Raw genomic sequence first — 26,486 nt, forward strand, 5'->3', positions numbered from 1 at the left:
CAAACGCTGTAGAAATAAAGTCATAAAATTCAGAATTTTAAAAAGCTACATACAACTAATCGTAAGAATATTCGGGACGATTTGAAAATACTTTTTTCTGATACGTACTAGCTTGCTATGACAATATGGTACTTGGCTAAACTGTTAGATTAAGATAGTCATCTTCAATTGAAATATATCAAACCGCATGAAAGTATCATTTCCGTTTTGTTAAGGTCAATACTATATTAATAGAAAAACCTGCAAATATTATATCGATTATAAGTCTTAAACATTTTAATTTAACTGGACTGAAAGATATAATAAAATTGTGATTGCCCTAATGGATAGAGGACTGCACGTAAATTGCATCTTGAAACCCGAGTGTCAGGTTTTACAACACGCATTTTACACGCTATAGGCAAAAAAATAATATATTAACGAGAGGAATCAAAAATGGCAAAACCCTTTTACGTATTTAATGCTTCGCCTTGTATGTCAATTTATACGTGTTATGAGCTTGCAAATACTTTCACTCCCTTGGTTTGTAACGGGACTTTTGTTCGAGGTGTTTCGAATAAAAGCTAAAATAAAAATTTGTTATTATTGGCGGACGAAAATTATATGGAGCGGGCGTTGTTGCTATCCTCTACAACCCTATACCCCTGCATAGGAGCGTTCAAAGTCCAGCTGCTTCAGTTTGACTTCTTCGTTAAAAAAGAGAAATCGGCCCACGGAGAGTATCGTGAGCTACGTGAAGATCAACCAGTGAATAACCGAGAGGGAACGGGTCGCGAAACAATAATGCGACTGACTATTACAAGAAGAGCGGGGAGTGGTTAGGTTAATAACTCGGCATGAATTTCAGGTAAACAGCAATTTATATTGGCAAGAGGGAAGTAAATACAAATTTTAGAATTGCAGAACGCAAACTCGGTTCAAATCAGACGACGCGTCTACGTTATATAGGCCAGTGTAACACAAACACTCGTAAACAAGCACACGAGAGAAACGAGTATAGCGCACGCGCCACATCAGTGAACCGAACGCGGGCTCACGCCACGTTATGAGCCGATGCCGATAGAAAGTGAACCGACGCACCGTATACAAATGTTTAAGCTGACACGCTCACTCAGTTGCACTCGCAAACGATCGACAGTCCGCGCAACAAAGCGTCCATACGCAGCGCAAAGAAATGATATCATGTGCCCGACGCAGTAGACACAGTAGCAAGCGGATCAAACCAAAAGTTATACAAGGCGAGCATGAGAAGAAAGAGCGTGAAAGAGAAAGAGAAATCCAAGTGACGAGTCGGTAGTTACAGTGCTGATCGCTCGGTTAATTCATCAAGTTTCGGTAGCGCACTCGCTTCGCGGATCTAGCTTGCATATCCGCTTCTCCACTGGTAGGCGATCATCTCAATGTTCTCGCTCGAGTCCTGAGCTATCGCTGTTGATACTGCTAGTCATGCACGTGGCTGCCTTACTTCTCTCCTTGCTACAATTCTCCGCGTCACACTTCTATCTTTCGTCCTTCTCTCAAGGTGTGCACTTGTCGTTGGTTCGAAGCCAATTGTTCTAATCGCACCTATTCTCTCCTTCTCCTCTCGATAACAAGCGTCGCGCGCTTACTATCGACTATCGAAGGTTTGACGCGTCACTTAGAACTCTGTGATAGCATGTATTGTTATGTATTTACTCTTAGTAGATAGAAATTACCATAATCTGTGTTGGTTTCATTCGGTGTTGGTATGCCAGTCACCAATCTCGACTGAAAAATCAACATACTGTTAGAATATGAAATAAATTTATTTTAGGCTCAGCAGTAAATGTACTGCATGGAATACAAAGCTTTGTAGTACAATACATTCTTTGAAATTTTTTTGAGTGCTGAGTAGCGTATTTATAACTCAGCAGTTATCGGGTATAAAGGTTCCAAAGACAAGCGTGTAGTTTCAGTGTCTGTGGATTTATGAATATTGTAAGAACATGTGTCTGAAATGCCACTCGTCAAATATAATAAATACATATAAGGAACAATTATCCGTTTAACTCATACCTTATTTCAACACATACACAAGATGTAACTATCCTTACCTAGGTCTAAGTTAGGACCTATATGCAAATGAATTACGATGCTATGGCTAATTGTCTAAAAACTTATTATATCTTATGAAGGTCGTTTGAAAAGTCCGTGCAAAGTCAGAGAGATGGCGCCACTAGTGCGTATCAAGGTTATTTTTAGTTAGTGGCATATCTTGGAAGAGCACACACCAACTTTCAGCCAGATCGGCCAATTACTTTGCGTTTTACATTCGTTTCAATCAAAGAAATCGAATGGTTGTAAAAAAAAGGACGAAAAAGAATTTCGTGTATTGATTAAACATTACTTTTTCAAAGGCAAAACGCCTCAGGAGATTAAACAGAAGCTTGATAAACATTATGGTGGTTGTGCACCTTCGATTAGAATGTGGTTTCAAAATTTTCGGAGTGGCCATATGAGCACAAAAGACACTGAACGTTCTGGACGCCCTGTTGAGGTTACGACTTCAGAAATCATTGATAAAATCCATGATATTGTAACGGTCCTATTTATGAGCTATTTATTAAATGACTGCAACTAGTCTAACGTATTTATCTGTTTAGTCAAAACAATACATTAAGCGGCGCTACCTCACTGTTTACGCGACTGTATACAAATAAGAGTCGAATCAAAATAAACAGCGTGACGTCACAAAATAATAGACATAGATATAATGATCCATCATATTGAGAAAAATATGTTAATTATAGATAATTTGAATATAACAAAGTATCGATTATATAGATTTTAACATACAGATTCACAATATCTCATTCAATTATAAATTAATAATGAATATCAATATGTAAAGTTAATTTATTTATTAACATATGAAATATTAGAAAAATATAAATAATTTATATGCAAAATGAATAAGCATAGAACATGAGTAAGAATTGGTTTCATTAATAACAGCTGAATGACAACTTTTATTAATAAATAAACAATTAATAATTTATTTAAACAATAAGCCATATATAGAACGAAAATATTAAGTTAATACTTGATAATGATAACTTTATGATTTAGAAATCTTAGATAATTAATCTAATAATCGCATATTGTAACGGCCTGTGGAATAATCAAATTATTCTCGCGGCCCGTTAAGAATTTTGTTTTCGCTGTTCGGTGCGGGGCTCACCGCCGCCCCGATCAGCTAGCCGCTTCCTGGCGTTCCGCCGAATACGGGCGGGCACGCGCTGCCCTGAAAAGGGATCGCGAAAGTGCGGCTAAGCACGAGAGCGTGCGTGAGTTCTAATCACGGGCGTGAGAAGGGACAGAGGTGCCTTCCTAGGTACGCCCAACACAACGTATACACAATATCGCGTGCCGAGATTTTGCTTTGTATCCTATTTTAGAGAGAGAGAGACGCTCGCTCGCGCAACTATCACACGCTAAATAATCGCTTACGAACGCAACGAAACTCACCGTGAAGTAGCTGCTGCAGACAGACTACCCCTCGCTAGTCGCCCGCGTTGTCGCCCTTGCTCGGGCGGGCAAGTTCTGCCCCTGGTGATCGCCCACTCGAGGTGACGATCTACAGGTTCCGGCGATCCTCGGGGATGGTCTCTACTTCCTTGCGCACTTTCACTTTTGTCTCTTCCGGTCGCTCTCCTTTTTCTTTCGTTCGTGCGCGCACGTGACAATCCTTCCAGCTCGCCGGTCTAAGTCTAAGTCCTCGAAAAATCGTTTTCTCTCCCCACTCTACCGCTACGGCACGCGCCTGATCGAGTCTCGTTCTGTCTCTCTCTCTCTTCACTCCTCGCTCGCTTGCCCGCTTGGCCATGCTCGGCCTCGCGCGCGGACAATCTTCCGCGAAAACGGCCCCGGCCGTTATAATATTAAGATTAGAAAAAACCGTTACAAATATGAAAAATTAGTCATAATTCAAATGTTATTAATTAATTTAAATAATTAATTTTGGAAAATACTTCCAAAATTAATCAACTATAAAGTTATATGAAATTTTAATAATTTTCTATTGTAAATAATGTAATATCACGTTAATTAACTTTATTAGTTAATAACTTTTGACGACACTATTGGCGATAATTGTATATTGTATAAAATCAACAAATAACTAATTCTGTAAAGTTTACATGTGTTAAAAACTTAATATTAATGGTTATTTACTTGTAAATTAAGAAAAATCATTTCTCAAAATTCGCGAATGTCTCTCGAATTTTCGATGAAATCTCTCCTGCAAAAATAAGCGGGAAAATCTGTGTATAAATAGGCCCACCTTTGCACAGGCTAGCATTCACTTCTAGCCTTGCAAGGTGAGCGCATGAGTCTGAATAAACTTGGATTAATACCTAAGTTCTTTCTCTCATTGTGATTAACTAAGCAAGACTATCCTTTCCTTATAATTTGAGCTCGACTTATAGAACATCTCGCGCTATAAGAAACTTGGGCCGAATTATATCCTATCAAAGAAAGACTTTAGCTCTGCTTATGGGACAATTCGCACCATAAGAAACTAGGGCATTGTCTGACTTTCCTCGATATATTGCACTTACTTATGTATATTTGATTTACTTATTTATTATATTTAATTCATTTATCTATTTTCTTGACAATTAGAGTAAAATCATTGGAAACAAATTCTTACTCATTAGCTAGATTACGAGAGTTCGAATTATTTTATTTATAAGTGATACGAACATCACAATATGGTGATGGCTGACAGAAGAGTGAAGGTGCGGGAGATTGCTAGTACTGTAGGCATCTCGAGCGAACTGGTACATAGTATTTTGCACCAACATTTGGACATGAAAAAGCTATCCGCTACATGGGTGCCGCGATTGCTCACGATTGACCAAAAAGGAGATCGTGTGAAGTGTTGCAAGAATGGTTTGCAGCTGTTTCAGCCAAATCCGCAAGACTTTAAGCGTCGTTTCATCATTGTATATGAAACATGGATACATCACTACACTCCTGAGACCAAAGAATAGTCTAAAAAATGGGTTACCAAGCAGGAATCTGCTCCGAAAAAGGCGAAGATAATTCCTTCGGCCGGGAAGGTTACGGCGACTGTCTTTTGGGATTCGCAAGGAATAATCTTCATCGACTATCTGGAGAAGGGTAAAACCATTACAGGCGAATATTATTCATCGTTATTGGATCGTTTGAAAACCGAGTTGCTAGAGAAACGTCCACGATTGGCCCACAAAAAAGTCCTCTTCCACCACGACAATGCACCAGCTCACGCCTCAGCAGTTATGGCCGCAAAACTGATGGAGATAGGGTTCCAACTCGTTTCACATCCCCCCTATTCTCCAAACATGGCTCAATCGGACTACTATTTGTTCCCTAATATGAAAAAATGGCTGTCGGGGAAAAGATTTTATTCAAACGAGGAGGTGATTGCAGAAACGAATGCTTATTTTACAGACTTGGATGAATTCTATTATTTGAAAGGGATTAACAAACTAGAGCAGCGTTGGATGAGGTGTATAAGCCTAAAAGGAGACTATGTTGAAAAATAAAAAAGATTTATTAAAAAAAATCAAGCAGTTTTTATTTTTGCACGGACTTTTCAAACGACCTTCGTAGTATGTTCAGTATAAGGTTTTGATGCAAATTTTAAGAAGAACTATGAATTGAAAATGTTATTAAAACCTTCAAATTATGAATTATATCATGGTGATATAGTAGTAAAGAACCAAAATTTAACTAATTGGAATTATATCTTGATGAATGACTTCAGGATATTTTCAGACAATAAACGAGATAATACTCGGATATGCTGTCACGATCAAATGGACTAGATAATAAATATACAGGGGTAGAAATATTAATATTTCTTATCTATTATTAATATTTCTAAATTATTATTAATATTTTCTACGAAAATTGTATTGTATACATAAACAATGTAATCCCGCTGACAGAATCTAATATAAACAGCACTAACACATACTTATTCAAAACCGAATCTTATTCTTAATTTAACGAATTTGTATCCTATACTAAATTATCTCTTGGAAACCGACATAGAATCAGAAAAATTGACTCCGTAATCTGAAACTTGATAACTCAAGAGAAGACGTTTAATGATATTATAGACACGACAGAGATTACAAGATAAGATAAAAAATTATTACATATTATTCTAAACATATATGCAGGTCTAAGTATTAATATTATAATAATCACGTTATCTGCTATAATTTCTTAATAATGTTGCGCATTTCGTATACGGACTCCGGAGAATGCTCATAAGTAGGAGAGTTGTCAAAATGATTCGAAATTCTATCGTTATTCATCTACCATAGTATATTCCAAATTGAATTTGCGATGATACCTGAGGGAAATCCTCTCCAAACGAAAAACATAAAAGAAAAGACGTAACACCTACATTACAAACTCAACTGACAGAATCTGTCTAACTTTATAGTGACTAATACCTATCACCCAGAAAAAGGATCATTTCCATTAACTAACATTCATTGAACGTATTAATACTCTGCTTGAGCGACTGTATTCGTGGTAATGATATGGCAAATTGCGCGATGCATAATTTCAAAAGTTTCAAAATATTCTGTCTGAATAATATTGCACTGAGCGAACTCTTGAAACAGTTGGAATAGATATGACTTATAAGAGATTTTCTCTAGAAAATATCACGAATAATACTCGCAAAATTATTCTATGGAGACTGGAAACTGACTATACTAAAGAAGCCAGGAAAATCGAGAAATCGACCACGTATACATTAATCATGGAACGGCCATATGAAAAAAAGAATATTTAAAAATACTTCAACTAAGCCCATGAGTAGAACAAGATTATTTTATAGATTACCATGGAATATAGAAGAAAGATACAGAGAGACTACTTTGTTCGAACATTTTGTGAGATTCAGACTATTAATATATCATTTTACATCTCATGTTACTATTTTTTATATACCAGATACATAATAAAGAATAGAAAATTTACCTTTAGTTACTTATTTTGTAATACTTTATCAAATAAAGTGTCATATAAACTCATTGCCATATTTAGTTCTATTTATACATATTTCCTCAAATAAAATATATAATTTCAATACTATATAATACCAGAAGAAAATATTAAATTATTATGATAGATAATTGAAATATATTTCCAAAAGATTTTATAACAATTTCGATTTATTTAAATTTCAAGATTGATTGATAATTAAGAATTACAGAACGTAATGATAATACTTAATAACAGCGTTTTACTAGTTTACGAATTACTAATTACTAATTGTTTGTTTTTTACATGACATAATAATAATAAATTCAACAGGTATCTACTATACTTGGTGAAGGATATTTTGGACAGGTATGGAAGTGTGAAGCTCTTGAAATTCATTCATGTACAAAATCCAAAATTGTTGCTGTGAAAACATTAAAAGAGAATGCAACAGAATGCGAGAAACTTGACTTTATAAAAGAATTAAAAATAATGAAAATTTTAGACCCTCATCCAAATGTAGTGCGTTTATTGGGATGTTGTACAGAGCGTGATCCTATATTTATTATTCTCGAATATGTAAGTGGTGGAAAATTGCAAAGTTTTTTAAGAACTTTCAGAGAAGATCGTAACCAAGGATATTTTAGTCTTACATCTCGAGATCTTACTAGCTTCGTATACCAGGTAAAGTAGTATACTTAATCCTTATATACTAAACTACTATCTCAATGCGTAAGTATTTATTCGTATATGAATCTTAAACATTTAAAAAATTATATTATATAAATATTCGTTATGCTAAATCAAAACGTGATATGTCTGTAGACTAATACAGCACAAACTGCTCTCTACATCGACTTTTATTCTTCTTAGAGTTAAACACTTCTTGTATGTGTTATATAACAGAGTTGATACTTTTCTGCTTGACGCGTGGATATTTTAACGCATGGACAGCTTACGTTGCTGTCACAGAAACACATACATCGTGTAATTTACAAGAAAATTCAAAGCGAAAAATTAAGCTATAAACGAACACAAAAATCGTTCGCAATCACAATCTTGCTATCACTTGTTCGAATTTGAAAGTGAGGTCATGTGGAAATAACTCAAGGTTAACGGATAGAAATTCATAATTCATTGGAAAAAGGAAGTTTATTTTTTGTTGCCACTTCTTACACAATAATACTAAGTAGCCGCTGTGAGTGTTCAGCTGTAATGGTCCTAGCTATGAGTTCTTAGATTATTTTCTCACTTTTACTCTGTTATGGCAACCTGCTAAACTCACAAATCTATACCTATCTATTAGCATATAGAACTGCGCCACCTTACGTATTATATGATTGTATTAGAGCAAGAATCAAATTGGAAATTAAAATCATTGGTGTGAGGAAATCCCAAAAATACAACTACAAAACTTTCAAACTAATTCAACGTTTCGCCATTTTGTTCATGGCCTCTTCAGGAATACTTTATTAATAAATTATATAAAATTAATTAATACATTCAAATTATTAAATATCAAACAATAAATTACGAATAGTTGCACTCACAATTTCAAAATGCTTTCTAAACATTGTCAAAATGAATTTTCTTTCAGTGAAACTAAAATTGTCAACTGTGAAAATTATAGTCAATTACGTGTATTACGATGCATGATTTAGAAAGGACTGAAATATAAGTATTAATGTCGTCAGAACTTCAAGTTAATCCGATTATGAACAAGGCTACTATTTACCAGATGTCCCTGTTATGCCTAGACGAAGAGGTGTTATGGTTAGACGCAATAATGTTTAAAATACTGGCGCGTTGGTAAAGGTTGGATCTTAGTCAGGAGGTAAGCAGAGGTTGGTTAAAGGGATAACGCCTTTATTATATATGGTGTGTTTAGGTAGATAACTAAGTGTCTTACCTTGTTAGGACCGGGCTTCAGAGGAGATTTTATGAAAGAGTCTCAGGTGTTTGCACTTGATTAAGATTTATTATTTGAAAAGACAAGTTTATAATGCTTAGTTGAGTACAATTCCGATTCTGAGTAACCGGGTAGCGAAACAGAAATAATACAATAACAGTACTGTACTATTGAATTTCTGAACTACTACTGCCTATTCGCGAATCCTGATCCAGCCTTTTTGTACCATAGGCTGACGTATCCCTTTTCTTTCTTTTTGCTAAATTAATATGCGGTGAGTAATATTCACGGAATTAATATGGAGAACGTGCTTAGCCTAATCCATCTCGCAAGATAGATTTACAAATCTTCCCGGGAAAGTTGACAATTGGTATGATAGAAAGTAAAATTACCGATATCCAATTAGTTACCCATAGCCCGTCACGTGCGTTTTCTTAGTATCGACGTGAAACCTGGTTAGTTACCATGGCCTGTCACGTGCGTTCTCTTAGTATCGACGTGACAGCCGAATGAAATTATATAAATGACCAAATTTTTCTTAATGAATTTTATCGGTTTAGACTATTTAAAATTGTATTAATTCTCGAATACTGCTTACTGAGTAAATATGTATCTTCTTTCCTGTTGATTGTGTCACTGTCACTATTAATATGTAACATTTCAGATATTAATCTTTTTTTATAATTAATTTCTCTGTCTAGGATTATTGTATTATTCCAATTAAAACTGTGATCCGAATTTTTAGAAATATGTAATGTAAAATGTTAGTTCCTATTGATTTTTTATGTTCATTTATTCTAATTTTTAAACTACGTTTTGTTTTACCTATGTTGTTACGTGACGTACCATTTACTTGGCCAAGGGCATAGCGATAAAACACCATAGCCAGCAGTATTCGTGTGCACGGCTCGGTGGGAATGAGCGGGAGAAGCTGATTCACGCTGCTGCAGTCAGAGTGCTAGGCTAAGTAATACGAGGCGATTAGAAACGCGTAAACGACTAAAGCGTATGCGCTAGAGAGAGATAGAATTCGAGAGACAAAGGATATATAACAAACTGGTGAAAACGACGAGAGAGATCAGTCAGTCAGGACTGAGCGCCTGAGCAAGAAGGCTGCGATATTTCTGAGTTTACTAAAAATTGAGTTAATTAAAATCATCAGAGTTTATCTCACTAATTAAAATTTGAATTTAGTGAAGTTTGATTTGTCTGAGTTTATCCGGTATTTTTTTTTATTAATTAAAATTTGAGTTTAGTTTGGTTTATCAGAGCTTGAGTGTTGATAGATAAGCAAAGAAAGCCCGCAACCATACAGACAATTTGTTTTCGCCTATACGACCAAGAAAATATATATATATACACACACACATATACATTTGACGGATGTAACGGTCCTATATATGAGCTATTTATTAAATTATTAAATGACTGCAACTAGTCTAACGTATTTATCTGTTTAGTCAAAACAATACATTAAGCGGCGCTACCTCACTGTTTACGCGACTGTATACAAATAAGAGTCAAGTCAAAACAAATAGCGTGACGTCACAAATAATAGACATAGATATAATGATCCATCATATTGAGAAAAATATGTTAATTATAGATAATTTGAATATAACAAAGTATCGATTATATAGATTTTAACATACAGATTCACAATATCTCATTCAATTATAAATTAATAATGAATATCAATATGTAAAGTTAATTTATTTATTAACATATGAAATATTAGAAAAATATAAATAATTTATATGTAAAATGAATAAGCATAGAACATGAGTAAGAATTGGTTTCATTAATAACAGCTAAATAACAACTGTTATTAATAAATAAACAACTAATAATTTATTTAAACAATAAGCTATATATAGAACGAAAATATTAAGTTAATACTTGATAATGACAATTTTATGATTTAGAATTCTTAGATAATTAATCTAATAATCGCAAATTAAGATTAGAAGAAAACCGTTACAAATATCAAAAATTAGTCATAATTCAAATGTTATTAATTAATTTAAATAATTAATTTTGGAAAATACTTCCAAAATTAATCAACTTTAAGGTTATATGAAATTTTAACAATTTTCTATTGTAAATAATGTAATATCACGTTAATTAACTTTATTAGTTAATAACTTTTGACGACACTATTGGCGATAATTGTATACTGTATAAAATCAACAAATAACTAATTCTGTAAAATTTACATGTGTTAAAAACTTAATATTAATGGCTATTTACTTGTAAATTAAGAAAAATCATTTCTCAAAATTCGCGAATGTCTCTCGAATTTTCGATGAAATCTCTCCTGCAATAATAAGCGGGAAAATCTATGTATAAATAGGCCCACCTTTGCACAGGCTAGATGCATTCACTTTTAGCCTTGCAAAGTGAGCGCATGAGTCTGAATAAACTTGGATTAACACCTAAGTTCTTTCTCTCATTGTGATTTACTAAGCAAGACTAACCTTTCCTTATAATTTGAGCTCGACTTATAGAACATCTCGCGCTATAAGAAACTTGGGCCGAATTATATCCTATCAAAGAAAGACTTTAGCTCTGCTTATGGGACAATTCGCACCATAAGAAACTAGGGCATTGTCTGACTTTCCTCGATATTTTGCAATTACTTATGTATATTTAATTTACTTATTTATTATATTTGTTTCAATTATCTATTTTCTTGACAATTAGAGTAAAATCATCGGAAACAAATTCTTACTCATTAGCTAGATTACGAGAGTTCGAATTATTTTTATTTATAAGTGATACGAACATCACACGGACCATTCAATTCGTTTAAAAAGGAAGTAAGACCATATAAATAAAAATAATAATAATACACCAATGACCGAACACCAATAACTTTATTGAAAATAAGTGAGTACCATTTGTTTTAAAAGAATAGACAACGCGAGGCGAAGAATACGCGTCTATATATATATATATCTCTTTCTATTTTTGCTTGATTATTTATTCATGTACTTGAATTTTATAAAATAAATATTATAAATACTATACAATGCGCTTGAGTGTATCCATATGCTTCCCCGTTATATTAGGGATAATTCTATAACATTGTTTTTTTTATATAATCGAACGTGAATATATATATATATATATATGAATATGTCCGATTGAATATCTCACGATCGCGATATCGGGGGCCCAGATTCAGATTTACGAAGATTTCATTATTGACGTGCGAACGGGACGGGGTGCCCGAGAGCCTGATTGCCGCCCGAGTCAAAGGCCACTCGGTTGTAGAAAGGCCTACACACCTGAAAAATTCGCCTCGCGCGAATTGTCACCTATCATATGTATATAGCAGGACATAACTTACAGTTTAACTAAATAACTTTAATAAATTTAACTAAATTTGTATACCATACCAGTTTCATCCCAATTACAACTATTATCTTTGCCTAATTTTATGATATTATTCAATTTGTGACTAACCGTAGAAACACATTTAATATTAAATTTTTTAAAGCTATTACTACATTTGTAAAAATAGTCATGAATAAACAGAATCGCTAAAATTGTATTACGGTCACATTTATTCTTATTGAAACAATTAGGTGCCATAGTATTTCTCTGTTTGTATCTATGTTGTCTGATTGTGAGTTTATTATCAATCTGTGCATTATTCCGGGTAGTTGTTTTCTTTTAGTATGTCCGTGATCAATTTTAAATTAATATTATGAAAGGACTGATCGGATGAATAAATTGCCTTATCAACTAAATTGGAAATTATATTTCTATTTTGTTGGATCGTATGATTGGAATAATAATTTAATAATCGATTAGAAGCTAAAGATTTTTCAGACCAATTTGTGATGATCCGATTATTACTATTATGAAGCATCACATCTAAAAATTTTATAATGCCATTACATTCTATTTCATGTGTAAATTTTCAATGTTCATTATAACTATTAAATGTATCTAAAACTATTTGAATATGATCTTTTCTGACACATAATATAGTATCGTCTACATAACGACGATAAAATATCGGAATACAATTAATTTTTTCACAAGAATATTCAAACATTCAGTCTCCAAGTCATCCATTACCAAATCCGGAAAAAAGGGGAAATTGGAGATCCCATGGGTGTGCCAAAAATCTGTTTATATATTATAATATTAAATTGAAAATATGTGTTTGAAAATAAAAATTTTGTTATTTATATAATTTTATAGAATGGAATTTTTGAATTAGAATGTCCAAACTTCTAATAACCAAATCACATGGGATATTCGTGAATAAAGCACTCACGTCTAATGATAACAGAACACAATTATTAGGAATATATAAATTACCTTTCAAGTCTATTAAATCAAAACTAATTTTTAAGCAAGATTTGGGTGTTTTTATATCATCTTTTAAATTTTTGTTCAATACTTTAGATAAAAAATACGTAGGGTTGTTAACCAACGAAATCACTGGTCTAAAAGGATTTCCCATTTTATGTATTTTTGGCAACCCATAAGCTTTTGCTAACCTTCTGTTGGTTTGAGTAGGACATTTTTGTTCGAATAATTCTTCGTCATTAAGATTCAATAAGATTTAGTAAACCTTGTTTTGCAATGATTTCAGTGGATTTTTGCGGGCAATCCTGTATGTGTTTTCATCAGAAAACAACAATTCCATCTTCGTTTTATACTCATGTACATCTAAACACACTGTTACATTTCTTTTATCCGATTATGTCAACATTATATTCTTGTTGTTACGTAAAAATTCTTGAGTTTTCTTCTGATTTTCAACTATTATTTTCTTAGTAAGCAGTATTCGAGAATTAATACAATTTTAAATAGTCTAAACCAATAAAATTCATTAAGAAAAATTTGGTCATTTATATAATTTCATTAGGCAAATCTGGTAAATAGTTCATAATGTTGTTCATTGTTCATAATCGGATTAACTTGAAATTTCGACGGCATTACTACTTATATTTCAGTCTTCTCTAAATCATGCATCGTGATATACGTAATTGACTATAATTTTCACAGTTGACAATTTTAGTTTCACTGAAAGAAAATTCATTTTCACAATGTTTAAAAAGCATTTTAAAACTGTGAGTGCATTTATTCCTAATTTATTGTTTGTGCAATGATTGCCGAAAATCGTTACGACTCGCGCGCACCGTCAAACGTGGCTATGCGAAATAGCCGTGATCGGCTTAGGTTAGAGAGAGAGATTAGATTAGATTAAACCATTTTTATTTAGCCATGGGGTATAACCCCGTAGGCTTCAAGAAAAATAAAGTGCTATTACAGTAATAAAACAATAAAACAATAAAATAACAATAATAATAAGCAATAACAAACATTAATAAACCGAAAATACGCAATAATAATAAAACAATAAAACACATTAGATAACATACGCTATACATTGGCATTATAACAAGAAACATAACAGGATAAAACGCAATAAGAAAGGCAATAAGAAATGACGGAGTGTGAGACAATAATATCACACTGATAAAATAATATAAATAACAATACAAAACTGGAGATACACAGGTCGCAGAGTACAGGAAAAAGAAAATAAGTCGCATAAAAGAAAGAGGGAAGAGAGTCGTGTGAGCAAAAAGAATAGGTGGGCCTCAAAAAAGAAATGACCTCAAGGAGGCAGATAAATGTAGTTGGTAACGACAATTAATGCGAGTCATGTGACAACTACGTTGGAAGGATAGAGGGAGGAGAAGAGGGATAAGAAGAAATAAGATCTAGACAGAAGACGGAGGAAGATTCAATATTCCAGAATTTATGAGTTAAAGGGAGGGAAATTATAGGAGAGGTAGGAACCAGGTGTCTGCAGGTAATTTGGACTGTCAGTGAAGGCTGAGACGTTGAAAGGAAGGGATACTGTGGGTAATTTTCGAAGGGATGAGAGATTTGTTAAAGATTCGGACGTGACCCTCTGGATGAAGTGCTGATGTTCCAGGACCGTAAAGAGGGAGAACAGCCATGACTTAAGCTCCTTATATCTAGAAATGTCAAAGTCAGTTATGGATAATTGATTTAACAGGTACATGGAACGAACTGTAAAAGAGAGGTTCCAAGTCGAAGTACGTGGAGCTGGATATGAGAAAGCTGAAGGTGGATTACGAGAGGAACGTTTTATATAAAGACAGTTTGGAGGTTGGAAATAGGTAGTAAGGTATGAGGGATGAGAAAGACAAACTGTTTTGTATGCAAGAAGGATTAGTGAAATATTTCTGTGAGATTCAAGGGAGAGCCATCCAAGACGTAGTCTATGAAAGGTGACGTGGGATTCAATGTCAGAAGATGGGATGAAAGGGATGTAACCAGTAGCAAAACGGACGCAAGCATTGTGAGCAACTTGTAGAGCAAGCCGCCTGGTTTTATCCATGTTGTGGAAAGCAATAGAAGCATAAGTGAAGTGAGGGAAGATGAGGGATTTGATTAGGTAGGATCGGGTGGAAATCGAAAGGGACTTCCTGTAAAACTTAAGTGAATTTAGATTCCTGTAGATCTTTTTGAGCGTATTGTTGATGTGAGTTTTCCACTGTAATGATGAGGATATCGTGAGTCCAAGGCTTTTTACGGATGAGGAAAATGGAATGATGATATTATTGATGGAGATTTGGGGAAGGGAGTTAAGATGTAAGGAGGATAAATAAAGCTCACTGCCGATAACAATGACAAGGGTCTTGGAAACATTTAGTTGCAGACCATTTGAGGTAGCCCAGTCCGCGACTGCCTGGGCGTCAAGTTGAACTTTGGTGAGGGCTGGAATAATTTCAGAGGAAGAGCAATGGTGATAAATTTGGGTGTCGTCAGCATATATCATATGCTGACAGAAATGCAGTACCTTGGGAAGATCATTAATGAAAATGGAAAATAAAAGAGGTCCAAGAACGCTGCCCTGGGGCACCCCTGAACAGACACGCAGCCAGTCAGACAATGAGCCCGCCCGATCAACCACAGCCTGCGACCGACCCGACAGATAGCTGAAAAACCAGCGAAGAGCTGAGTCAGCCAGGTTACAGGCCCGCAGCTTCCGGACAAGCAGGTCATGGGGAATACTGTCAAACGCTTTGGAGAAATCAAACAAGACAAGGATCGTGAGCTGACGCATCTCAACAGCACGTCTGACATCCTCCAACAGACCAATCAGAGCGGTCTCAGTTGAGTGCCCCCCGCGAAATCCAGCCTGTCTTGGGTCAAAGAAATTGCTGGCCTCCAGATAGTTCAAGAGTTGCTTGTGAAGTAAGCGCTCCAAGACCTTAGAGGACTCGCAAAGCTGAGCTATCGGCCGTGTATCAGAGGGAGACTGGGGTGATTTAGTTTTTGAGAGAGGACAGATGATAGTGCGTTTCCAGGCTGAGGGAAAGACTGAAGTGAGGATGGATTGGTTTATTATAAGTGTGAGGAAGGGAGCTAGAGAACTAAGACCAAGCTTTAGCATTCGGGAGGAGAGGCCATCGTTTCCTTTGCCTTTGGAGCGAAGGGCAAGGTCCTCGAACTCAACTTCACGCTGGGAGACAGTAGAGAAGGTGAAGGATTGTGGAAAATGAGCGGGAATCGGTTCGAATATAGGAGCATTAATTATGTCATCGAAAGCTTGTTTAGTTAGAGCAGGGTGACGAGAGGCAACTGAAACGTAGTAAACGTTCAGAATGTCAGGGGAAAAGAGGAGTAGTGGGGAAGGAAGAGGGTTGGAAGCTACACCCATGTCCCGGAGGGCTCCCCATTTGTGTGTGATAGACTTTGCATTGTGGATGGTGTCATGAATGAAGGAATTCTTTGCAGTATCTAGGGAATTTGAGATTTGATTACGAAGTAACCGGTATTGGGAAAGTACTTCAATAGAACCTGTCTTTTTGTAGCGAAGGAAAAGATGATCACGTGTGCGCATCTTGGATCGCAGCTCCCCAGAGACCCAGGGCTTTTTCATGGATGGGATAGTGATCTTGCGAGGTGGGGCAAGCTGATCAAAAGCAGCAAGTACATTGAGAGTAAAGATAGATTCAAGCTGATCAAGTGAGTGTGAGAGGCCCGGTAAAGGTCCGGAGGAGAAAACTGAGAGATTAGTGTCGATTATCAAATTAAGGGCTGAGGGATCAATGTGTTGGAGAGGACGGGAGGAAAAAGTTTTCATGGTATTTTTGATGTATGTAGCTGAGATTGAGACAGCGATTAAGTCATGATAAGGAACAAAGGGTGAATTAGATTGAGCAAACTGTAAGATGTTAGTTGAGTAGTTGGTGATAAATAAATCAAGGGTTGTGTGTGTGATTTTCCCAGTGGTTGAGATAGGATGATGTGTAGGTGCAGTAGAAACAACCCTTAAGGCAAGAGAGTCCAGGTGATCACGAAAAGTACGAACATGTGGAAGATCAGAGGTGAGATCACAGTTGAAATCACCTGTGATTAGGATATCGTTGTAATAAGGAAGAAAAGTAGAGATGGAGTCAAAGAAGAAAGTGGGGATGGAGGCTGAGGGACGACGATAAACTACGGCAAAAGCTACGGTAGCCTGTTACGTTGATTCTGTTGAATGTCGGCAATTATAAATTCAGGAGTATTATCATAAACTGGATCAGACTCGGCTAGTATTTTGATCATCAATGAGTTCCGCGCATAAAAACCAACACCTCCACCCTCCTTGCCCACACGATCATGTCGTACAAAATTGTAATCCGGGAGAGCAAGATGAGCATCTGACACAAATTCGCTGAGTTTGGTTTAGGAAATAGCTATAAGGTTATAGGGGACAGTCTGGACTTCAGCCTCAAGGAGAGAGAAATGAGAGGGTACATTTAATCCGTTAATATTGACGTGTGCAGCAGTGAAAGATAAGTTTGACTCATCTAAGTTGTTGGATTTCAGTGTATGTCAGATTTGGTTGGTATCAATTTGATGGGGCGAAGAGGGTAAGGGGGACAATCGTCTGTGAGTATGAGTATTGTTATAACCACTTAAATTCGGAAAAAATAAATTAGTACCTGTATGTTGGGTTATGTCTGTGACATCCGATTGTTGTTCGAAATGTCCTTGTGTATTAGTGGCGATATCAGAGGCAGCAGCTATTGCAGCAGCAACCGAAGCGGCATCAGCAACATGCGGAGCAGCAATATTCGTTGTAATTGTATTAGCGCTTGCCGCTGCCTGCGCTCTTGTCCTCGGTGGTGTCCGGTGTGTAGACATAGTTGAGATTCAAACTTAATAGAAGAAACAAATGTCGGATCCCAGACGAGCCCCCAAAATGTTATAACCACTACTAATTAATGAAATAAAATACAACGATATGTAAAAGAAACTAAAACTTGTATTAAAATCGTTGAAAATAGCGTGTGTATATAATATCAGCTCATGAACACAACTAACTAACTAATAATAATCCAGATTACTTAGCAACCAAACAATCACTTAGTAACCAACAAATTGGAACGTATCGAATATACTACAGTATGCTGAGTGGGTGGCCTCACGGCAGACGGTGTCACGCGTTGGAGAGGCACGAGCCCGCGTAAGTCAGCCTCAGTTAAAATGGGGATCAGCTCGGAGCGCTGGGTCTGCCTGCAGAACACTCTCAGATTACGGACCACTGGCCAGGCATAACCAAGCTCAGCACTAACCTTTCTCGCCTTTGTGAGAAGTTCAAAGACCGGCTTCGGCCATATTGGACGAACGTAGACTCTCGTCGGTCCACCGGTACCAAAGATGGACTGGGCGGTGTGCTCCTTTAACTTCGGCGAGAAACGCAGAATCCTATCCCTGATTGATGGAGAGTCCACAAGAAAAGCGAATGAGCGAGTAGACCGATGAGCAGCGCCGGGAAGTGATAAAGAGCTTTGGGAAGTGACAGAAGAATGACTCCAATCACGCGTATGTATGATTTGCGGCAAATTGTGCATCCCGCCAAAACCGAGCGCAACAAGCAGTGAAGTTGCTGCTTGGAAGAGTGTGCCTTGATAGTCAGAGGGAAGACCGTGGACGAGAAGTTCCGGCTCATCTGTTACTGCAAAGAGAGCGTCCCTGACCCGGTGCTCCATGCGCAATTGAGACCACAAATCGCGCATCTCTTGATGTCTGCTGGCATTTAGTTGGGCCTCTTGTTTGAACCACTCAGGTGCATCCGCCATGGTAGTGGAGCGATCTACGCCTTGATGTGAGATTGAGTGCGACGACGATTGAAGGTGGTACTGATTCGCAGGGAAAACGTTGGTTGCAGGAACAGAGGACTCAGATGACGAATGAAGAGGCGCAATACAGAGGTGTTTGGTTACCGACGACAATAACGGCTGAGTAGGCGAGGCTAGGCGTTTCTTGGCCCGGACGAGTATAGATGGAGAGTGTCCGGTAGGCGTGGCGAATAGCGCGGCTATATTGGCGATCGGTAATTGGTTGGAAGGTGACGAGTCAGCACAACATATAAATTCAGTAGTTTTAGATATCGGCCTAGAATTTGGGGATATACAGTTAAGGTGGTAAAGTGAATTGCAGGAGCCGCACAAAAGAGATCTGTCGAGTCGTCGTAATGGAAGGTAATACTTGGCACAGTCTCTAATTGACATTAAGAAAACGTAAGGGATTACAGGCTTAAGGATTAGAGGATTAAGAGGGAGTCGAACTACGTTAAACTCAACAAGTAAATAAACTGGAGAGGAAAGAGCGAATTAACGTAGTCGAAATGGTCAAGATAGTATTAATGTGATACATAGAAAATTTGGCGCGAACAAGAGTAAACGAGTTTCGTGACTCCTACCCGCAGTTACATGAAATGCAAGATATTTCGAATTTCGCGGGAAAATTGGAAAATTTAGCGGGAATATTAATTAGCTGAGGAACTGAACATAAATGGCGCTCGGAATTATGAGTATTTAAAATAGGTCGCTTAACAATAAATTAGCAGATAGCTAACAGAAACAACAAACAAATCACTCAATCAAAGAGGCAACGATGACGGATACAGGAGAAATTGATGAAGGGCACAGCCGGATAACGGGGCGATAATTATTAAATTAAATTTTTGATGTTTCTCTCTCACTAAAGCGGTGCGTAGGCGATGACAATGTGTTCTTTAGTAGCCGATGTTGCAGAAATCCGATGTGCAGGAAAAATCTATGTAGTGCGAAATGATGCCAGATGATACCAGTGGCTGCTGAAGTCTCACGTACATTCAGATTGAGATGGAACAGGTTATGTGACAACTGTAGATTGAGGTAATGTGTAATTCCAGGGCAAATTATGCACTAACTATCTCAAGCCTAGCTGCCCCTTGGACTACATATCACCTGGAACAAGTTGCTCGCGGAGGTGCAACAAAATTATATTAGTAAAACTATAAAAACCTGGAGCCGATGTAAAGTGCGTGCGGCGCTCACCAGAGAGAGAGAGAGAGAGAGAGAGAGAGAGCGCGTTAGGGGCAACAACCGGGAGGGAGGGCTAGCGAGTTAGTATAGCGGAGTTCGTCAGCCTAGCTGCATCGTTGTCTTTCGCCGAGTTAATTTGTTGCACAGCAGTGTCAAGGGACTTATAGTAGCGGTTAAAAGATATTCTGCGCCGAGTGTTGTGAGCTGAGTGCGTGTCCTGCACCTCGTGCACAGCAACAACGGCTACAACAACAACCCTGCAGCAGCATTCGCAGCGCAGCCCAACAACAGTAGCCAAAGCAGGTTGCAGCGGCAGCTCTTTGCTTTTGTAAGCGGATACGGTTGGCCACCGTATCCTAATCATCCTTGCGGTAAGTGCACTGCACTTTTGCGTTGATTTTGCGTGAGATCCCGCGCAGCGTGCGCGTTGAATTTTGTCGATATAGTTGTGCGTGCGATTAGTCCGTGGCGTCCGCGGAATTCATTTTCTCTCTCCCCATTCGATTACCCTTGTACACATCGCGTGCGTCCAAGACTCTCGGCTACTCTTCCCGTGTATGAGATTTGGTTATTGTAATAAAGTGGTTTGTGAGTAATACGAGACTACCTTATTATTTCGTCTCACCTTGCACCGGTGTTTGTTTTGTTTCGAGCGCGCCGAGAATTCAGCATAGATCGCGAGCGCGATAGATAGAGTCGTTCATCGAACAAATTATCGGCTGCAGTCGACGGAGCGCTGGAAAGCGAGCGCACCAGCACCTCTAGCGGCTAGTACGAGCATAGGAGTTGGTTCGCTACGAGAACTCAGCGCAAGCGCACACCGGCATAAGGTGAGTTAGCGTGCTCCAAGCACGCAGTTAGCAGAGCACCGGTTGGCCGTTGCGGCAATTACCATTGCTTGAGTTTAGCGACTAAGCGGCAGCCTGTTACATTTGATATTTAATAATTTGAATGTATTAATTAATTTTATATAATTTGTTAATAAAGTATTCCTGAAGAGGCCATGAACAAAATGGTGAAACGTTGAATTAGTTTGGAAGTTTTGCAGTTGCATTTTTGGGATATTCCTCACAGAATTGATTTTAATTTCTAATATTACACAACAGAGGAAAATTAAAGAACAAGATTCAAATTATATGACTATATAAGGAACGTAACGTCACTCTACTTATAAATATAGATATGCTAATTTTTATTCTTCAATTAAAATGCGTTATTAATAGTAATTTCAATGAACCAAAGTATTTTTTATGTAAATTTTAGAGCATAAATTAATATTATCATGTTTTCAAGTACTGTTAACTCTTGTATATCATTGAATTTCAATGTACAAACTTAATTTATTTATAACTTTGCAAATATTAATTATTGTAATAAAGCGGATACACTGAGCTCCAGATGACAATTTTAGAAACATGAATAAGAATTCGTTTTATTGGTGGTAACTTAGTTACTATTTTTATCAATAAATAAAAGATTAATAATTTATTTAAACACATAAAAGTATATTAATCGAAAGCGTTGATTCCGTATTTTCTGGCAAAATTGTTAGAAATGATAATTTTTAATTAGCCGATTTTATACTTGAATTATAAGATTCGGCCGAAAACGTAAACTAAATATTATTCAAATATTATTAAACAATTTAAGGATTTCTTATTTATAATTTTTTTATAAGCGATGAATTACACAAACCGACAGCCAAAAAACCCATATATGTGACTAGGTGTACCCGAAGGCTTTTTGATACGCTGAATCCAAATCCAGAATCAGAATTCGTCCATCACCTCTGGTTCTCGAGATATCCTAACCTAACCTAAGTGCCAAAAACCTGTTTTTGGCTATCTTTCATGTTACGTCACACCTTGGACAAATTTTTTTTCTCCAAACCGGAAAGGTCACCTTAAAGTGTAACTCTCACTCTTTAAAATCCTATTTACAGACCTCGAAAATCTTTTTTTTCACCAAGATATCGTTATTTGAAGTTTTGTATTTTAGCGATTTCGAGAGTGACTTCAAATGCCAGGAATTCTTACTTCATCTTTTTTGAAGATGAAAAAACTGAACTTGGATGGAAGTGATCCATATATATTCTACTGGCCTATTATACTGGACGGTTACAACTCGATTTCCTTCACCCACGATTCCTGTAATTTACACGGTAATAATCCTGAATTCTTTAACCCACAGATCCTGTAATCTATACGGCAATAATCTTTGACCCTCACAACTCAATTTTCCCGAAATCACTAAAATACAAAACTTCAACCAACGATATTTTGGTGAAACTAAAAAGATTTTCCAGGTCTAGAAAAAATATTTCAAAGGATAAAAGTTATACTTTAAAGTGGTATTTCCGGTTTTAGAAAAAAAAAATTATTCAAGGTGTGATGTAATCTCAAAATTAGCGAAAAATAGTCTTTTATGCACTTTTAGATTAGGATATCTCGAAATTTAGATTCAGTATCAAAAGCCTTGGAGTATACTGTTATGTCGCGACTCCATAACCGTGACATGTATTTATTCAAATTAATAAATTAAGATCGTATGATCGACATGTAATATATATATATATATATATATATATATTATGATGGCAGGACTTACCTGGGTTGTTCTTTATCAAAGGAATATTATTTCCAACTCTTACTTTTGTTGATAAGTATCTTCCTATTAATCTCATTTTTTTCTATATTACGTATTAGTCCGTCGTACAGTACGTTCCAGAGGTAGTGACCTAGTATGGATCCTTGTGCGACTTCCGCTGTAATTTTCCGGTACTTCCGTCCTTTCGTCCTTTCATACGTCTGTCTTCGATCCTTTAAATAATCCTTCAAGACTCTTAGAAGGTAGGCGGGCATCTGAAAGCCGTCTAGTGCTCTCAGAATATCCACCCACCTAGCAGAGTTAAAGGTGTTCTAATGTTACTAGGAGCGTTATTGGTCTGGCTCCGTAGCAAATCTCATTCATTCTGTCAACTACCTGTCTCACGTCTGTGATTGCTCCTATCGTTGAGCGTCCTTTTCGGAAGCCGTGTTGTCGGTCCAATAGGTCGCCAGCGGCTTGCACCGCCTTGCTCAGTCTTGGTCTCAGTTCGTATAATTTGCCGATCGTGTTGAGGAGACTCAATGGCCTATACGAATTTGGCTTATCGGGATCTCCCTTGCCTTTGCCAATGACTACCAACCTCGCGTTCTTCCAGAGTTTACTGAAAACACCCGCTGTCAGGCACCCAGTGTACAACTGCAAGAGTATGTCGGGCCTTCGAGTCGCTACATACCGTAGCAGTTCACCCGGTATACCGTCTGGTCCAGGAGCCTTGTTCATCTTCAGCAAGGTCGCTCGTATGAGCTCTTCCCTTGTGAAGCAAGGACATTCCATTTCTTGGTCCGTGTTCGTGTCATCGATTCTGTCAGGATGCGTTGGAAAAAGACCCTCAACTATCTTTTCCATTGTCCTAGCGTCTTTTATCTTCAGTGGAGCTCGGGCGCCTAGTTTTCGGGTCACAATTTTGTAATCTCCCACGGATCTGAGTCTACCTCGTCTGTCAGTCGTGTCCAGCATTGTCGTTTGCTGTCCGTTATAGCTTGTCTCAACCTTTTTCAAGCAAGTTTGTATGCCTCTGAGGCTTCTTTGTCATGTCTGTTTCTTTGTCTTTGTGCCTGTCTACGTCGCCGGTGACATTCGCGTCTGATGTCTGCAATTTCTTGTGTCCACCAGTACATCTGTCGCCGGTCGCGTCCGTATCGTTTTTTCGGCATCGTAGCTTCGCATAGATGACGGAGGTATTTTTCCGCCTCCTGAGCTAACTTCTCCGCCCAGTCACGGTCAGTACCACTTCGAGTGGCTTCCGTAAAAGGCTTTGCGTTTTGCAGTAGTCTGTCAAGTTCTTTTCTGTCCAGATGTTTCTAGTCCCATCGTAGAGGGGGTAACACGTTACCTCTTCGTCTAGTCGTATTTTCGTCTGTCACTTCAATGATGATGTATTGGTGATAACTGGCTGTATGTTCCTCGATCACTTTCCATCCTCTTATTAGCGTCAGTAGTCTGTCTGTGGCCATGGTCACGTCTGGTATAGATTGACCTCACCCCGGTCGTCTAATTGTCGCCGTCTTTCCCTCGATCACCACTACTAGTTCCAGCCTCGCGGCCATCTCTAATAGCAGTCGTCCGCGCCTGTTTGTCGTGGGCATTCCTCACTCAATCGCCCGCGCGTTAAAATCGCCCGCCACGATCGTATTTCCGGGTATATCCCTCACGACGTCTTCGATATCTGCGAGTCTATTAACATACTCCAACGCGGAATAGTTCGATGACAGGTATACACTGACGATAACGACAGTGCCCACCCTCATCCAAACATAGTCCGCCCCGTACCTGCTTGCCGAGACTCGCATCGCTTCATTTCCGCGTACCCACACCGCCGTCGTGTTCGATTTGCTAGCGAACAACGATGGCTCAGGTCTGTTTCTGTATTGTTCGCTTATAACAAGCACGTTTGCGTTAGTCTCCGTAGCAATTTGAGGGAGTGCTACACTACTCCTGTTCACATTGCATTGTAGTATCGTCAGGGTCATTTTTTCTGTTTCATCTTCAGTTCCATCAGTGCTGCTCTGTATACGGTGCACCCGCCTGATCCAGGCACGTGGGCCAGGTTCTATCCTTCTATCCCCTTACAGAGGAAGCAGTCAGTAGTGTTTTTACACTCCTTGCCCACGTGACCCGTCTGTCCGCATTTCATGCAGCAATTCTTTTTGTCCAGTCCTTTACATTCTCTCCGTGTATGTCCGTACTCGAGGCAGTTGAAGCATCTTTGAAGATGAATGCGGAGTCAAACTCGACGATTCATCCATTCTATTTTGATGCGTTTTTTGCCTATCAGTCTCATTGCTTCCGTCGTGTCGAACTCGCAAACGGCTCGCGCATTCCCATATGCGTTTGGCGCAAAGAGATTCACTTTCCGTTCCGAGTCCGTATTTAGTTTACGATTTATCGAGTTCGCGATGTCCTGTATCATCGTGACGCAGTCCAAGTCAGCAAACTCCAGCGTCACCCAGGAAGTTAAGTCTTTTACTGTCGCAGTCTATCCTAATACTTTCTGAAGTGTCCTTTGGAAGTCCTGTCCTTGCGACTTTTCCTGCCGCATCAATACAGCACCGTCCTTGGTTTTTCTAATCATCCGAACGTCTACCTTCTCTGTCTTGGGGTCTACCTTCTGTTTGATAGTCCGCAAGATATCGGCGTACAGGTGTCCTTCTGCCGGCTTGATCAGAATAGTCCCGCGCCTGGTTTTCAGATTGGGACACTCCGATCCTCGGCTTCTGTGTCCGTCTGTCGTCTTTTGTACTGCCTCGTTGTCGATTTTTTTCTTGTTCCTTTTCTTTTTTACTACGGTGGCCCAGTCCTCTGACACCTCCGCTTTCATCTCAATATCCTCCGAAGGAGTCTATTATTATTATTATTTTTTTTTTTTTTTTTTTTTTATAGTGATAAAAAAACAGGATAAATCTTCATGGACCATAACGGTTGGAGTGTGACGGCAGTTCACCAAAGCAACCCACCTACACTCTCCCACCCGCCGTGTGACGTAACTCGCTGATCCTCTCAGATCGGGCTGTTTCAAACGATCTATCAATCGAACGCAAGGAGCCTCCGGGACATCGAAGACCAGCTGACCGTCCAAATCCCGCTTCCCTTCAACCGGAAGGTAAACCGTCCGGGGAAGAGTAGTAAAGTCCACCTAAACCATTCTCCAGCGGGGAACCGCGTAAGCATTACTTCCCGCTAGAGAACCGCGTCAAGTCCTCTCGTTGTCAACGGGTCCTGTACCGTTTCGTTACGTCCGTCTAGTCACATTCTTCCATTTGTTCATACCATTTACTCTAGCATTTTCACGTCTAACACTCGACTTCCAGGCAACCGTCCGCCTTTTTCCCTCGTAGAATAGTCTCGACGTACGTCGCCGTTACCGTCCAGTAGTCTTTGTCTTGCAGCATCTTTGCCACGATGTTGTTGGGCGTGATGCTTCCAAGTGTCGTCTCCAGTCTTTGCCTTTCGTCGTTCCAGTGAGAGCATTTGAAAAATGTATGCTCTGCGTCGTCACATTCGTGTCCGCAGTATTTACAGTCGGCGCTGTTAACTTTGTCTCTGTCAAACAGATATTTCCTGAAGTACCCGTGGCTGGTAAGGAACTGGATCAGGAA

At 38.1% G+C, this 26,486-nt stretch overlaps 1 protein-coding gene across 1 annotated transcript in view; it reads left to right on the plus strand.

The window, feature by feature from the left end:
• LOC131663418 (fibroblast growth factor receptor 4-like) overlaps window positions 1-26,486 on the plus strand; it is a 670,606-nt gene that overhangs the window by 269,273 nt on the left and 374,847 nt on the right. The window contains exon 5 of the mRNA XM_058933819.1: window positions 7,342-7,692. Coding sequence (XP_058789802.1) covers window positions 7,342-7,692 — 351 coding nt within the window. The remainder of the gene's footprint in view (window positions 1-7,341; window positions 7,693-26,486) is intronic.

The sequence above is a fragment of the Phymastichus coffea genome, unplaced genomic scaffold (genome assembly GCF_024137745.1).
Source record: "Phymastichus coffea isolate CEN01 unplaced genomic scaffold, Cenicafe_Pcof_1.1 PCOF00002, whole genome shotgun sequence".
In the NCBI taxonomy this organism is placed as follows: Eukaryota; Metazoa; Arthropoda; class Insecta; order Hymenoptera; family Eulophidae; genus Phymastichus; species Phymastichus coffea.